Consider the following 17,354-nt stretch of genomic DNA (forward strand, 5'->3'; position numbering starts at 1 on the left):
TATTAAACATTTTCATTTTCTGTTTTATGGCTAGTCCTCTTAATAGCGTGTCATCTCTTCCTTCAGATTTAGTGATTATCCATCCATCATCATTTCAAGTTGACCATAATAATTCCTTTTGAGTAAGCACATACTGACATTTTTGATGCCCGTTACCCTAGTTTTCAGCATAATTTATTATTATTTATCAGAAAAAAAAACTTGTGAAAAAAAATGCTTTAGTCATTGAATGAATAAAGATCATGTGATCCTCACCTAACATTTATAAAATGTGATTGCTAGGTTGTAGTTGGGAAAGAGGCTGTGTTGTGAGTGGGTCTGGTTGCATGCTCTGTTCTTATGGGTGTCTGACATACATTGTAGTACTTTTGACTTAGAACTTTTGCTAAACTTTAACTTTCAGAGTCAAAATGTTAGACATTTCTCAGAAATGTATGAAAATCTTTTGCCGGGTTCAGTTTTAGAAGTGTCTATTAAGAATCTATGTGACAGGAGCCATGGGAGAATGGCCAGTGGCCAAAGTTAGAAAATGTGTCCTGTTATGTACATTCTTGCTCCCTTTCAGGGAATCCAGGTTCATTCTTCCCTTTCTGCTAAGAGATGTAGTGAACTGGGGTGGTCTACCAGAAAGACTTGGGTAAAGGGAAAAGCTGGCTGAAAAGTAAAGCGGTTCTCTATAATTTACTCCAGCCTGATTCTTAAAATTACTTAACAAAACCCCTTTATTGAAATATGCAATTTACGCAGCGGGTGCCAGGAAAGTGGAAGAATTAAGGTTGCTGGCCCAATCATTTTTTATTTACTTTTTTTATTAGGACATGATTGTACAATTTTTAATAGCATGGCTACATGCCATTTCCCAGTGAACTTTCCCTCTACAGTGCACTGAATGAATTTGTTTGTGGGGGATGAATTGGTGGTCATGTAGTGGAAAGATGAATGTATGTTCCTTTCCTGTTTGGTTGTAAAAGTGGAAAGAATTACCATGATGAAAGGAGCTGCAAAATAAGAATGATTGTATGTAGTGTTATGTAATTTGAAATATTATGAAGAATCAAACTCGAGGTATTTCAGATTGGCTACTTATGATTAATGGATGTTTTTGTCCTTGGTCTTTGTTTCATTTCCTGTCCTATAACATGGGGCTAATAGTGCCTGCTCATCTCACAGTAATGTAGTAACAAATTCATTAATTTTCTGAAGAATTTAGGAAATGATAGTGATGAATCCATTAGAAAGCCACATTAGCAATTAATTCTGTCTTTAGAAAGGGGTTTGTGTAGTATGTAGTAAATGAGGCATGGGCCCAACACTTAGTACTGAATGTAGAACAAAGTGTTGAATAGCTGCTTATTAACGGAGCACTCACCCAAAAATAATTCACAGGCACCTTTGACTGTAGTGGTTCATTTTACAGTCTTAATATTCTTTAACTTGTATATAACTTTATCACTAATTTATACTAACTATATCCAATTAAAAAAAAATTCTTAACATCATTACCAATGTAATTCTGTATTCTTAGACAGTTGTAGTGGTACTTGGAAATACTGAAGTAGAATTTAAAATCTCTCAAGACTTTTGTCTGGCCTTGTTCTTTTGGGAACGTTCTGGCATTTTAGAAAACACAAAATTTTCTTTTAATACAAAAGCTTGAGTATAGGAATAGGTCTGTTCCTTGTTGGATGTGAGTATAAAACTCCCATATTAAGCCATATTATCCCCATTGAAAGTCATGGGTCTTCATTAGAGAAAGAGTTTCTTCAAAATTAACAGCAATACTAGGATTAAACAATTGCTTTGAAATTTATTTTCCTCATTTAATTAAATGGCTTTCTTCATCTAATTATTGTTGTGTTCTCACACACACTCATTACTGACATTTTGAATTGATTTTAATGACTCCTTTTGACTGTGAAAGCAGTCAAGGGTTTTGAAAAAAATCGAGGGAGATGTGAAAAGACTTGGTAACTATAAGTCCGCATTATATTTGACCATTGATGCTATCGGGTACTGTGGTCTTATCTCCCAACCTCCTCCTTCTACTTTATTCAATGATTTTTAACACAAAATAAAGCAACATGCCTGGGAACAGAAATTGGACTGTAGGACTGCCCTGTCCCTGCCGAATGCCTGGGTCATTTGACTTCCTCTGATCTTTGTCTTTCTGTGTTCAAATTGCATCTTTTTTTCCCTGCTGGTGTGAATCCTTTTGACGCTTCTCCCTTGCCTACACTAAGGTGGTGGGGCACACACCCTGCTAGGCAAAAGTAAGAGGAGTTGGGTTTAATACGAACAAAAAGAAGGCAGCAAACAACGTGTTTTCCTGGGGAGAGCTCTGAAGAGGAGGCCATGCCACAGCGATGGTGGCTGACGTTTGTGCTGAACGCTGTAGCAGCTGTGCTTAGGGTGCACTGGGCTGACTCCTGGGGAAGCTTTGGCTCAAAAATACCCAGTTTGTGGATTCCAAATACTGTGTGAGGTGAGGAGGTAAGATGAGAGCTGTGCGCGCTGAGTTGGTATAGGAGATTTGTGTGTTCTCAAAAACTTTTTCTGTGAAACTTTAGCCATAAAAGTTCAGGGAGTTTATAGATTATACTGTTCTCTGTGGCTGTTTAAATTCTGTCTGGCTGCCACTTGAGTCACCTCTATCCTATATCAAACCTGAGATGAAGGTCTGGGGTGCCTATCCAGGCCAGCAACACACTAGGCATTTTACAGTCATTTGTACTAGGACAAAGTAGTAAGGGAATTGCTGTTGTAATATGATAGTGGTTCTGTCTCTTTCCCTTGCCCGTTGGTGTAGGGAAGCTCTGAACATCAGTTTTCCTTTTAAAAAAAAAACCAACCTAAATATTTATTTCAAACGTATCTGGGAACATGTAGACATAGAGGATATTGATGGCATAAAAAAAATGAAATAGTGGATATTAAGATTTTACTAAAACTAAGATAAAACTCTCTTCTGCATAGTATTTCCAAAGGATCAGAATATGTAGGGGAGCAAGTAATTGTTTAAAAAAATGATTCTGGTAAATTCTTTTTCAGTTAACTTTTTAAAAAATAAGACTGCAACAGTCATTCTGTAATGTCATTAACAGTTTTTCCATAGTGAAGAGAAGAGTCTATGCAGTGCTTAGGATAGTTAATTACCTAGTCTCTTTGGAAAATCGTTATAGCTAATTGACGCTTTGTGAATTTAAAATGTGTTGAGAAATAAATTTAGATTGAGGAAAAATGTTTTGAAAAAAGGTGGTATTCATATTCTATGTTTTTAAATTCTTATGTAAAAATGAGAAAGTCACAAAAATGAAACACAGAGTACATCAGTGCTTCTTCTGGAGAATCTAGCATTTTTTCCTATGTCTGCATGTTTAGTTTTTAGATGTTAATGGTTGGTTTTGATTGCTGCCTCTTACAGAGGTGTTCTTGTTTGAATTTGTTTATTTTACTTTCAGAATTCACTGAATTTTGAAAGCAGATTTGAAATCTTGCTGTTGATATAGGCCAGCCAGATGAAAATTATAAGATTGCTTTTATCAGGTGTTGCTCACATGACAGTTTGGTGATTATGTTTAGTATTTGTTATCTTTGTGCTTTCATTTTTATTCTGTGCTACAATATAAATGCAGTGAGATTTTTTTTAAATTTCTGTTTGTGTGATCCAAGTTTCTTTCCTGATTGAAGCAATCTGTTCTCTGTGTGTCTTTATAAACAGAAGCACTTGTGAAAAGTCTCATGTGTTTATGTAAAGGGTAAAAATACTTACGGTGGCTTGTTCAATCAAAAATACGTGGAGTAAAATCTCATGCTTCTTGAAATTTCATTGTAAATATACACTATATATATCAACAGGATATGCTGAATGTACTTTTGCTATTTCTACATTTAGCTCTTAATGCGTTTGACTATTTATACATTTAACTGTTCAGAACAGGTCGTAATCTTACAACTAAATTTTACTTTAAATTTTGTGTTTATTTACAAGCTAAGCTGTCTAGGCTGAATGACAGTATGACTTGGGAAATACGGTGTGATGATGTACTGTGTAACTGCTTGGTCTGTTTATGTGCTTTTACGATCTATTGGCATAGATTATGTTTAGGGTTACGTTCAGGACAGGGCTTGGCAGCATGAAGGAAAGCTGTTCTGCCTGCTGCAGTCTGTAGAAGGTGAAGCCTTCTGGAGGAGAGGGAGGTAATATTGTTCCTGAGATGCTGAATGTGTGTGGATGAGAGTCTCCTAAGGTGTTGGAGAAACCTGAAACAGATGGAGAGGAGGAAGGAGAGTGAGACTGAGAGAAGCAGGGTGCAATAGAGAGAGGAGAGACTGCTTTACAATCTCTTTTAATTTCTATTCTCACTTTGATTTTCCTCTTAAATTAGTTCTACTAATTTATATTCTAATAAAATTTTCCAGAAATTTGAGATGTGCAATTTAAGAACAGGTCCAGGCAAGTCTTTCTCAAAGTTTTGGCCAATTAGAAAGTATCCTGAGTATGAAAGTGAGCCTTCCTACAAGCTGTGAAACTTCTTCAGCATAGTTTTGCAGTCTTCAGAAAGATGGAAAGGAGATGCAGTCTCAGCGTCAGACTTTCATGTGCACCTCGCTTCATTTGCACTGTCAAATCATAAAACTGCATTAGGCAGTGCTCTCTGCTTCATTCAAGTCGTATCCACTTTAGGTATCTTCCCTGAACTAGAATAGTCTATGAAGAGATGTGTGTGTTTCTGCTTTGCAGCATCCACTTGGTGGCCAAGATAGGTTTAATGATTTGTCCCTCTCTACTGCAGGTCTCGGATAAAAACATGATTTGTGTCCATTAATGCTAAGAAATGTGCACCTTCTGAATAGTTCAATGAAAGTATCACATTTTGTAGGGCTAACTCGGCATTAGTTGAAGGTCTTTTGGTACCTTTGAAGAATCCTAGGGTGAGCTTCATGTGTTGGCTCTCAGAATTCTTCCTTGGTAACACAAGCTCTATTGTTCAAGGCTCTTTGAGTACTGCGGAGCTGATAATGGCTACCATGTAGGATATATAGCTATTTTTGATACTATTAATGGAATGATTAGTAATTAATAACTCCATAAAACTTTGGGATACCTTGAGTATAAAAAGTGCTGTACATAAGCAACTGTTACTGTTCATGGGATACTGTTTCAACTGCAGGTAGAAATGCAGTAAAAAAAGTGGAAGTATTATTCTGATTTGTTACAGATGGGTAAAGTGATGAGGAACTATATAGTTGAACATCTTTTATCAATGTAAGGACTTTTCCTGCATTCTTTGAAAAAAAAAAAAAAAAGTAGTTCCTTTTCTCTTGACTTAGTCCCAGTAAAAAAGTAGTCATATTGTTTTAAGAGTAAATGACTTCAATTTTTTTTTTTTTAAACTTGTGTGCAGAAAAAGTGTTCATTCACACATGATTGGGAGAAAAGAGCCCTGTGTCTATTCTCAATTTTGCCGTATGATGAGCTCTTAAGTATATAACACTGCTGGTCTTTGACATCTCTGAGAGGGCGTAATCTGGGTTTAGAAGATGACTATGGTGCTTTTAAATGGTATTTTTTCCTATATTGAGAGCAAATCGACATTGCCTTGTCCAGAAGGCATTCCCACACTGTTTCTTGCATTTTTGTAGCCTTTGCAGCAGCTGCAATTTCTGTAAGAGTGCATGCTGTGGTAGTAGTCTACCATTCATTTACAACAATTGTATTTGCAAAGATTTGTGCTAAAGCAGTCGTTTGTATTTTGTGGGACCCTAAATTGACCAGATCAGGAGATTTAGTACATCTGCACGTAGTTCCTAGCCTTTTGGCCTTGCTACTCATTATTAAAGGGTTTATTAATCACTTTAATAGGGGTCAATATCTACTTGCCATCTTTTGCTGTCCTGTGACCTTCAAATAGGTTCTGGTGCAATGGTAATCTTACTATTAAATATGTAGATAGGGCACACTTACTGATAGAGTCAATGAGACTTTATTAATTAGATTTGCATAGTTATATAAGTGTAGAGTAAGATTAATAAATAAATGGTGTCTTTTAATATTTATTCATCTTTTGCCTTCATAAGCTTGCAAATACCTGATCAAAACTCATTATCTATGACATCTAGATCAACTTATTCTTATTTGAATAATGGCACTGTGGTGGGTAATAATAGAGAAAGTGGACTTTTCATCTTTGAAGGTCATGGTAATTCTTTTAATGTAACTCCTTTATTTTCTAATTTTGCTTTCATACAAACACCACCAAACAAAAAACACACACAAAAAAACCAACCACCAAACCAAACCATTTTGTTTAACCATTTAACCATTAAGAGAATACAGTGGGCTGTATTCTTGCTTCATTAACCAGTAAGCTCTTTTTCTCCTTCTATGTCAGGGTTCCCATGGGATATGATAGAGTGTATTTTTTCAGATGATGTGTTGCTGCAGAGAAAAGGTGATTGTCAGCAGTAGACAAACTATTGAGTCTAACAAAATGCTGACATAGCTTTTTCTTGCTTTGACTTAATCTGTCACTCTGTATTTACTGATTTTGTTTTTATGATCACATATTTTTTTATTTGTAACGCACTGCCCATGTGGTGTTGATGGCTGGCAGAATGTCATAATAAGAGAGCTCAAAATAGGGCTTCAAAGTTATTCACTAGGATGTAGCATTGAAGATGACTTGGATCTAAGCGTATTTTAACATGCACAAAATGATAATTTGAATCATGTACATTTACAAGGCACCTCATTATTTCTTGTGACAGAGGAAAAACTAGAATCTTTTGATCTCTGTAGAACCATAATGGTCAAGGAGTTAGAAGATTTATTCTGTTAGATCTGAAGATATCTGCCCCTGTAACAGAACCTTCAGGATCCATCCACTGCACCCACCTCTGCCTCACAACTGACTGTTGCACAAGAATTATTAATCTGTTAACACAATTTACTTCTCTGAGGGCTCTGTTGATTCTTGACTACCTGACTGAATGATGCCCTCTATGAATTGCAGCAAGAGTCATCCCGGGTGACTAGATCTCTTCATAAAATCATAGAATTGTTTAGGTTGGAAAATAGCTTTAATTATGGATGTACTGGAAACCTGCTTCACCCTGGCAAATCTACCCCTACTCTTTCCCCCTCCTTTTCAGTCTTTCCTAGTGCTGTGACCCTACTAAGGGTTGATCTCATTCCTTCAACTTCAGGAAAACGAGTTGGCTCAAAAGTTAAGTCTTCTGACTTGTCCCACTAATTTTATGCTCCTTCCAGGGAGGGTTAAGGATGATTTGGGTCATCTGAGGATGGCCTTTTCTGCCTTCTGCACCTAGGGTAACTTCAGCTGGCTGTCAGGGGAGTGCCCTTAGTGTGCAGTGACAGAAATGGCATGACCAGGAACTGCCTGCAGACTCCATTCCTTTCATATGTTGAAAGATAAACGTATAGGTTAAATATAATTTGGAAGTGAAATACAGTATTTTTGAGTCAACACTAAACTGCCACTTGTTTCTCTTGTGTGAAAAGTTTATATCACTTGACACTTACAAAATCTTTTAGAATTCTGACAATTTAGAAAGGATGTGCTTGGTGGTCACATAATTTGTATTCAAAATTCCACGGCGCCATTTTATTATTAGCAATCTTGTTTACTACAGTATCGTGCCTTCCTACTATATAATTTTACAGTGGATGCAACTTTTTTTCCCCAAAGCTTTAAAACTAGTAATTCTAAAACGTATTCTAGTAATGTAGCTATGTAAACAACTTGCGTAACACAGCAAAGCATATGACTATAAAAGTAAAATATTTGATTGCATTTTGAACAGCATATTTGAATAATTACTTCAGAGTAAAATTAGGGAACTGATAACACTAGCAATACTTGGTACTGTATTTTGGAATAATTACTTAACAAAGCATGGCTATTTCAAGTTATGCTTAATACCTCCTCTGACTCCATGATGGAGTCTGTTCGTTAATTTAGTTATTTTTCTCTATTTTTTTTTTTTCTTACAGCTTCACTTTTTTTTACTGCTTCAAGCCATTATAGTGCAAATACTTAAACGGGGAATTATTCTGACTTATGGATTACTCCATGCTTTTAAAAATAAAAGTAAATGCTCAATTTTTAAGTGCTTGCACAAAATGTTGTTAATCTATATACACTTGAATCTATTTTACTTTTACATTCTGTTTTGCCCACAGACAGTCTTTTGATTGATTACCAGTTTACGTTCAGCTTATTACAAGAGGATGATCGCCATCATACTGCCATAAACTTTATAGCAAATCCAGAACAGGTAAGAAAATGTTATTAGTTTTAGACAAGTTTTTGAGAGTCATGATTAAGTTTTCCATTGTATTTGACCATGATTCAAGGTTTGCCAAGTGCCAATAAGATATTAGACCTATTTCAAATATTTTTGAAAAGTGAAAATTATTCCAGTGCATTCATTGCAAGAACTTTCCAAATGATCTTCAGATCAACTAATACTAAAAAAAATTTGCCAGCTGGTTTATTTTATTATTGTTCCCATGGATAACAAATTTTAGTGTCTTGCTGAGATGAATTAAAGGATTCTTCCCTTCAGTTAAGAAATCTTTATTAGCAGATGAGCAATGTGATTTTTGAATTGTAATGAAAATGTAGCCGTTTGCCATGTATTTTTTTCTTCAGTTTTATAAAGAAAATTATTTCATTATTTTTATCACAATCTGAAAAGATAACTGGTGTAGTTTTATGCTGACTTGTACCCTGTTCTTACTGATGCAAAAGAGAAGATTGCCTTTGGCTCTGGATTATTACTATTTCAATTTATGTTTAAAAGGAAAAACAGAAGATGATTAAAAGGTTGTATTCGGTTATATGTAATTGAGTTATATTCAATATATTCTGATATATATTTTCATTAACTTCAATATATTTTATTTTTTTATCCAGTCAAATAAAAATTTGGATATATCAATTAATGCATCAAACAACTTCAACCTCAATATTACATGGTCTATTGGTTCTACAGGTGAGGGTCAATTTTGGTATGATGACTTTTTCCCATATAATTTCATGATCCTTTAAGTTATTTTAACCTGATTGTCTCTTTGTTGCTAATTTTGATAATAGAACTTTACCAAATGTGTTATTTTGCCATTATCATTATGCCATTGTTAATTATATTATTTAAACCTCAGATGATAATTTGCAATCTGGACAAAGCTTCATTAATATGTTAACTTTCTCTCCTATTCAATTAAAATTACTTTGGTAGGAAAAGCTTGTAGTCTATTTAAATTTTTAAAATGACAGTGTTATGAAATGCTGTGATTTTAATTAAGATAAATTGCTTCGTTAACTACTGCGGAGACTGAGATTTTATTTCTTTGTCTCAGTGTTCAAGCTAAAAATTTAATTATTAACCTTAACATTGATATCAAACAATAAAGTTCTTCTGTGTATGCTAATAAAAGGAGCTGCTTATCTATTTTTCTCCAACTTTGAACCCCATTACTCTTCTTTGTTTTAAGAAGAAGGAAGAAAAGCTTTGTTTAGGCAGTTTCTTTGAGCTGATTCTGTTGACTTTCTGAAAATTCATCCAAGGAGAAGCATGATGCTTGAAATGAAATAGTGCTAAAATAAAAATATTTTTAAAGAAGGTTCAGAGTTTGTCTTACAGAAACTCATTAATTTCTTAATCAATGTAATTCTGAAGTATTTTAACATACCATAGTTAGTAAACTCTATTTATTCCTTTATTTTGACTTATCACAGTCACCATATCATTACAAAAAATTGTATGTGTTTAGTAGTAGGTATGTTATTAAAGCGTTAATGAACATTTAAAACTACAGCAATAATGTAAGATGTAGGCAAATTCACTTTCAAGCTTTATTGAACTATGAAGTTTTTTTTTGAAACTGAATGAAAATTACTAGAGAAAACTATAACAACTTTCTTCTAAAATTCATGTAACTTCTGTCAATTTTGTGATTCATTCTTTTGAATGAATCTTTTGAAACCAGAGTAAGAGTTTCTGTCAGTTCTCTGTATGGATATGAAATATACCTGATGTGCCGTGTAAACCATAATAAATGGTTATTAAATTTGTAGAATGAAGACACCAAAAGTAATTTAAAAAACTAAGTTTCTTGTGCAAATTTACTTTGGCACCTTTAATGATGATTGATATTTATCATAAATATTTATTTCTACGTATGGGTTTTTTTAGCTGGAACAATATCTGGAGAAGAGATTCCTGTTGTTTCTAAGGCTAATATTAAGGAATACAGAGATAGCTTTTCCTGTGAAAAATTTAACTTTCGCAGCAACCCAAACATCACTTTCTATGTCTATGTCAGCAATTTCTCCTGGCCAATTAAAATACAGGTTAGTATGATCTTTTCTGTGCTTATAAAGATGTTGACATCTTAGCTTTGTATTGAATTTCATGTTTTCGCTCATGCAGAAGGTATACGAATAGCATTATTTGCATGCTGTATTTTCTGTGTATAAGAACTGTTCTTTCGGTAGTGAATCAAACTTCAGACTGCAGATTTTAGAATCTGAAATGAAAATTATTGAATATAAATGTTTATTTGTAATGTATCTTCTGCATTTAGATGTATACATAAAAGAAGGCATACAGATAGGTATACATGTACCTAGATGTTTGTTTGCAATCTTTCATTACTCATTAGCTTTCTTAGCCTCTGGTTTTCTTAAAGGTTCAATATCTGTATCATATTGCAATATTACAAACTTCAGTTAACACTAAATGTATTTGGTTGGAGTTTATATTCTACTTTGACTTCACTGGAAAGAATTTCACTGGGTATTTTCTGGAATAGTGAGATACTGTGCAGTAGCAGACTGAAAAAAATCAATTCAACAACGGTTGGGTTCCTCCATCCCCTGCATTTGTAAAATTTGTGTCCCCTGCACCAATCAAGGAGCTCTGTATGCTGATGACCAGCTTTTGGCTATAGCTCCCTTAAAGAATTAATTCTTTAAAGTTAAATTGTTAACATGAAAATAAAATTTCACAATTCCTAGCGATTTGCTCAGGAAACCAGAACAAGCTCAAAATACTTGCCAGTGAACCATAATTACAAATATTCTACAGATTTCCTTGCTGGCAGGGAAAAAAAACTTCCCGTTTTTATAAAATATAGAGTCTGTTTCATATATATGTGATAAAGTCATCTGCTGTGGAGCCTCCTGGAGTAAAGCACTCATCTTCTAATTAAACTGACAGAGAAATATTATTCCTATGTTGTGTTAAGTAAAGCTAGACATTTCTTAATCTTGTATGAATGTTGTTGACGAACGGATTTGTGCGATTTATTAACATTTATGCATGTACTATTTTATATTAAAAAAACTCCTGTAAGTTAAATTATTTCTGTTACTCTTCATAGTAGGGGAATGTTTTACACTCATCAGTCCCACTTTCTAAAGACAGAAAAACTTCAGTTGCCAAATAGCTTTCCTAAACAAACCCATGAAGCAATTTAAACTGTAAAGGCATTGCACACTCCTTTCACCTTTTAGATTGGAAGATGCCTATGTCATCATTGTAAGACAAACATTATTAAGGTGATGTATTCCTAAGATGTGCAACTCTGTGAGGTGTCAGCAGATTGCAACTCCTTCCTGTGCCACTTCCACTGCAGCATAACACCTTAATGGCAACGTATTTTAATGCTTGACAAAGGGAAGCCCTGATCATTGGTAACATCTCTTCTTTCATTTTTTTTTTATCAGACTTTTCCCTATCTGCCACAGTTGCACAGATTTTTTTTTTTTAGTTTATTTTTGAGGCACATAGAAATTCGTCATTCTATACAGTTCTGTATCAGAGACAATGGTACTTGAGTATTCCTTTCCTGTCCTGCTAATTTTTAATGAAAACCTTATTCTGTCTAGAAATGAAATCACTCCAATTTTATCCAGCGGAAAAGGAATGCTGATGTCCAATTATGGAAACTGTTTCAGGATGTTAATATTGTCCTCTCTATTTGCCTTCCTAAATGCACAAGATTGTTATTTTGTTCCAACTTTTTATGTTGTGATCTGTTCTTTTCCAAGGAAATATCTGAAGTTCACATAACCTGTATAGATTTATTGTGTTTGGTGCTCTAGCAGTAGATAAGATCTTCAAATGCTAAATGGAATAGGGAGTTTTTCAGAGAAAACAAGTTTAGTTTTATATGTTAACTTTGCAGTTCTGTATGTGACAGAAATTTTAAAAATATGTGAACCTTCCTAGGGTTAAGAGAGGGAAGTCATTGTTCATCCCTATCCAGATGCTGAAGTTTCCAAGGCCAGTACTAAATGGGCTCACAGTTCTAACGTATCTTCTATAGAAGAGTCTATTCTACACATCTTCTATATCTACATCTCTTAGCATACCAGATTTCACCGTTATAATATGCAAAACTGGTTGATATCAATCTATTACTGTATTAGAGAGTGTCCAAATAAAGGATAGTAGTTCTTAGAAAAATTATATTACTGTTATACTGATGAAAGGACTCTTCAGGGGACTCAAGATACTGATGATGGATTTGAGTTCTGGTTCAAAATGGGGAAGTCTTCTAGAGGGTCTCTGAGTTAATTTTCAAACGGTCTAGGAATTAGTTTTCTGAATTAGCCACCTTTGCCTTTCTGTGTTGGTTAGAAAGTTAGCGCTGTGTTCTAGTGCAGGGCCTTGGATGTCACAGAAGCTGGCCTATGTGTAAATGGTCTTGGACACCAAGCTATTTGCACTGCAGTCCTTTCCACTAATGCAGCCGTGCTGCATTGGTCAGGTCATGTTGATTAAAACTGTAGCTAGTGATATTTTGTATCAACTCAGTAATGAAGATTTCATTTAATCCTGTTAGAGCTAAGGAAGTTACTGTGGCTTCTTTGAGAAGTGCTCTGCTCATAGGAATAAGTAAGACAGCAACAGGAAATTTGGCACGTGCCTTTTATACAGTACTTTTGTAAAGGACTAAATACTCACTTGAGCATATCTAGCATTTTTCAAGTACAATCTAAGTACCAGTCTGCTCTATTTATGTTATTCAGTGTGACTTGCCAAGAATAGACTGTATAAAGAATGAGTTCCTAGGGAAGCAGAAATAGTGACCTTACTTTCTTCGTAGCTGGTATTTCAAGTTGTGTTGTTGATGTGCATTTCATTGCTCTCTTTTTTTTTTTTTTTTTTTTTTTTTTTTTGCCTCCTGGTGTGCTGGCACTGGAGCTAAGATTACTTATGTCTTTCATTGGGAAGGGTTGGCTACTGGAGCTACTGCTCTTACCATTTCATTTTCTATAAAAGTATTTGTCATTATACAAGACATTTAGTTTCATTTTCTGTCAAACTCACCTATATTATCTCTATTTTTGCGTTCAGTTCTCTTCAAGACTTTCATGACTACAAGGAAAAACTGTGCATCCCAGCAGGTGCTTGTTTATTTGGATCAATGGCTCCCGGTTGCTTGCTCAAGTACTTCTGTTATGCATGCTACCTCTTCACCAAGCTTGGAGTTTTTCTTCCTAAATGTTAATGAACCCCTGGTGATTATAACACAAAATATCCTATTTTGAAATATAATTTACTGTCTTTGAAAAAAGGATTTGAGATGGTTGTGTCCATAGAAGAATTTCCTGAAGATGTGCTGGTCTGTGATAACTCTTTGCCAGGAACTACTCAGTGAGCCATTTTATTTTTGTCACTGGTTAGGCTGATGACCTCAGAATACAAGTTCTTCATTACTGAATAGCAGTGAGTTACTTGCTGAGCATAGGAACTATGTAGGATATTTTCAGTTTCAGATGAAGTCCTGCTCTCTTTATAAAATTGTACTCTAGGTTCCCGTTAGTCAGCACCCTTCTTCTGTCCATAATGGCTACGGGCACACAGCTGGGTGCTCAGTCAGGAAGAGAGCTCTGCAACCCTCAGGGGAAAATGCTGCATTTAAATTTTGTGATGCTAAAAGCATTTTATTTAACTATTAGATCCATTCTTCCTTGACATCAAAGGAGAAGCAGAAATGTGACGTGGTTGCATAAGGGGTCATTACAAAGATGCTGATATAGGACATTTTCAGCTTAGAGCTGTTTCTGCAAATAGACCTGTTGTTGGCTGTAACATGGACAGCTACTGGTTTTTTTTGTTGTTTTTTTTTTTTTTTTTTTTGAGAAGTATGTAATGGTTATATGCTAGCACACAAATGTTGGATATTTTCCTGTTGAATTGTTGGAAGAGTTTATATGACACTTTGCCTGTTTCCTGTGTTGCAGAGTTGACTGGAAAGTAAGGGTGAATACAGAGCTGTAAGTTCAGCTGTTCCAGACTTTCATAGGCAACAGTGGTTTCTACATCTTTTCGGAGGAATTCTGTATAAAGTGTCTTTGTTATTAGAGAGCTCAAGTGTCCAGGTAGTTGGACATGATTTATCATCCAGACTTACCATCCCTATGTTTGACTGAGTGTCTTTGACAGACCCAACTCTTCAGGTGTACCATGTCTTATGTATCTATTAGAGGACTTAATGAGAAAAAGTTGTTGTCTTAAATAGGCTGGATCTCCAAATAGAATATGTGGCAAAGCCCCATAACTTGTTTCTGCTCATTTTTATTTTATTTTGAGAGTAGATGTAATTCAGACTCCACTAGTAATGGAATTTGAAGACTGTAATGTTTATTGAAAAGTGGTAACTCAGACTGTAGCCAGCACCTCAAATAATGGTCAGTGGTCCCTGAAGTAGTTTGCAGTCATAAAGCCTGGGCTTTTGATGGCTATGCAAATATTAATAACAGCAGTAACAACATGTTCTTCAGTCTCGGGAAACTAATTTTATGGCAAGGTATTTTTGTCATTGAAGCTGATGACAAATGTCTTTAGTTTTTTTTTTTTGATCAGGTGCTCCCATATTTTGAAAAGTAGAAAAGTGCATATGAAAGCAGCTAATACCTTTAAAATGCTGTCATGGCTAGCTGGCTGATGTACTCCTTCTCCAAGGACAGCAATAGCATTCCTGCTTCCGGATCAGCTGTTTTTGTGCACCTGTATCTCTTTATAACTGTCAAACTTGTAAGTCTCATCTCAACTTGTGCCTGAGCAGCAAAATTTTCTATCATTTTTAAAGCTGTATCTGGAGACAATAATAACTGTTCTGCTAGTTATTTCCTTTCCTCGCTAGTGTGTGAATGAAAGATTCACAAGTGTCTGAGTTTTAATTGGGAGGATCAGTTTAAATTACAAGGTCCAACCTCAGCAACAAAGCACAGCCTGACAAACTTAGATTTGTATTTAAGGAAAAAAAAAAGTTATTGATTTTTGGTCATAAAATAGTTCATCTAACATGTTTCCACAGCGTAGAACAATTGTTGTTACAGTGAAGTTAGCCATGATGTTAGTGTACATGCAGAATGCCCAGATGTGTCAGCAAGAAGGAATTTAATTGTTCTTAAAGAAGCCTGCTGCAAGCTTTAGTAGCCTACTGTAGCCTACTGGGTCCTTTTTTTTCCCTGCACTGTTGTTTCTGAGGAGAACTATCTTTGGCATCCTGCATTAGTTTGAGTGCCAGAACAAAATAATGAATTATGGTGAAGATTTACATTTATTTGTATGTAGCACAACAAATAATCAAAACTACTTCATATATAAATTTTCAAGGGATTCTTTTTTTTTTGAAGGAGAAACTAGTGTTCTTTCAGCTTACTGGCTTCTGTTTCAGAATTTATTTTCTTTCCCCTGTTAATAGCCTGCTGCCTGTAGCAACTGAAGGACAAATGTAATGTAAATCAAGAAGCATATCTACCCTTGCAATGAAATTTACTGTGTAGCATAATTTATTTCAGCTTTTTTTTTTTGTTGTTTTGGAGTTCGTTTTGAATTTTTAACATTCATGAATGACTTCATGTTGTAAAATCTCCAAGAAGTAAAACTTGTCAGTCACTGCTATTAGAAGTTACAACAGCAGCACAAACTAATTACTAAATTAAAAAATAAAAATCAGAGCTTTTTGGTTTTTAAAACCTTTCCAGATTTTGCAAAGGTCATGATTCTGGAATCTTTGCTTGAAAAACGTGTATTTTTTCACATGTAGCTGTGCTTGTACAGAACCTCCTCCTGTCAGTGATTGCGTACTTAAATCTAATCTCTGTGATTCATGGTGAACAATTCAATTTCTAAGTGCCTTAATGGTTTTTGTAGATGCTGCTGAGTAAATGCATATAGCTATGTATGAAGACACTATAATTCTTGAAACTCTAAACAGGTATTGATGAACTGGATACATTAGCTTCCAAAATGACTTTGATGTTTTCTTACAGTAAATACAAAATCCCTCTTAAAAAGACTTTTGAAGGTAGTATACTGAGAACAAAAACTTGGGAAATTCACCAAACCACCATTTAGTTACAGTTCTGCACAGAGCATTAAAGTGTTTTGGAAGAGGAAAAAGCAGGAAAAGAAGGCACCTAGCAGTACAGAGTGTGTTAGAGTTTATGGATGACTGAGGTATAGCCTAAAATGTAAATATATATACTTAGCTTCAGTTTTCAATAGGGATGGTGATATTGTTCAGTGTAAAGTCAGGATTGATAATAATAATAATAAAGATACATTTATGAAAATTATTCTCAATAGAGGTGGACGTAAAATTCAAGCTCAATGTGCTCAGATTAGGCACCAGGTAATATCCGTCCTAGAATCTGAAGGAAGTGACACATGAAGTTGTAGTGCCAAAAGCAGGAGAGTGGGTTTATGAGACTGGAGAAAAGCAAATGCATATTCATTATCTGGACACAGCAAAGAAGTGATTCAGGTAACAACAGATATAGTAGTATATGGTGCTTTGGAAGAGATTTTGAAGGAAGGTTATAGTACAGTGTTTAGTATTTTGTCAGGCCTCATGCTTTCACTATAGACATTATTAAGTTGGACAGCAAGGGAATTAACTGACGATTGAAAAGTAGAAGAATGTAGATCTAAAGAAACAGAGATTTTGGTAATAGATCACATGGCCGCTCATGATACATTTGCACTTTGATATTCTGCCAAAATGCCTCATCTAATAACCTTTCTACAATGACAGAGTGGAAACATTTAGTCTGTTTGACAGAAAAAAGTCTGGAGATTCAGATATATATCTTGCATAGGATTGTTTCTTATATCTGATTGAAATATATGAAAATATGCTTTCATTGTTTCTCAGCTCAATGTAAATAGAGTTTTGGCTCTAGAGTTATTTTTAGAAAAAACTCCTCCACTAAGTGAAGGAATTAAAAATTATTTTAGAATTGAAATCAGTGGGACAGCAGTGAAAAAATAATTTCTTTCGGTACTAGATTCTAAAACTAAGCTCC

General features: G+C 34.8%; 1 protein-coding gene across 1 annotated transcript in view; it reads left to right on the forward strand.

Moving 5' to 3' along the window:
- The window catches only part of ATRNL1 (attractin like 1), a 490,222-nt gene that overhangs the window by 192,825 nt on the left and 280,043 nt on the right, over positions 1-17,354 (forward strand). Inside the window, exons 22-24 of the mRNA XM_086752524.1 lie at positions 8,204-8,298; positions 8,940-9,018; positions 10,222-10,379. Coding sequence (XP_086608650.1) covers positions 8,204-8,298; positions 8,940-9,018; positions 10,222-10,379 — 332 coding nt within the window. The remainder of the gene's footprint in view (positions 1-8,203; positions 8,299-8,939; positions 9,019-10,221; positions 10,380-17,354) is intronic.

Source organism: Chlamydotis macqueenii, chromosome 7 (assembly GCF_036417535.1).
Source record: "Chlamydotis macqueenii isolate bChlMac1 chromosome 7, bChlMac1.mat, whole genome shotgun sequence".
Taxonomy (NCBI): domain Eukaryota; kingdom Metazoa; phylum Chordata; class Aves; order Otidiformes; family Otididae; genus Chlamydotis; species Chlamydotis macqueenii.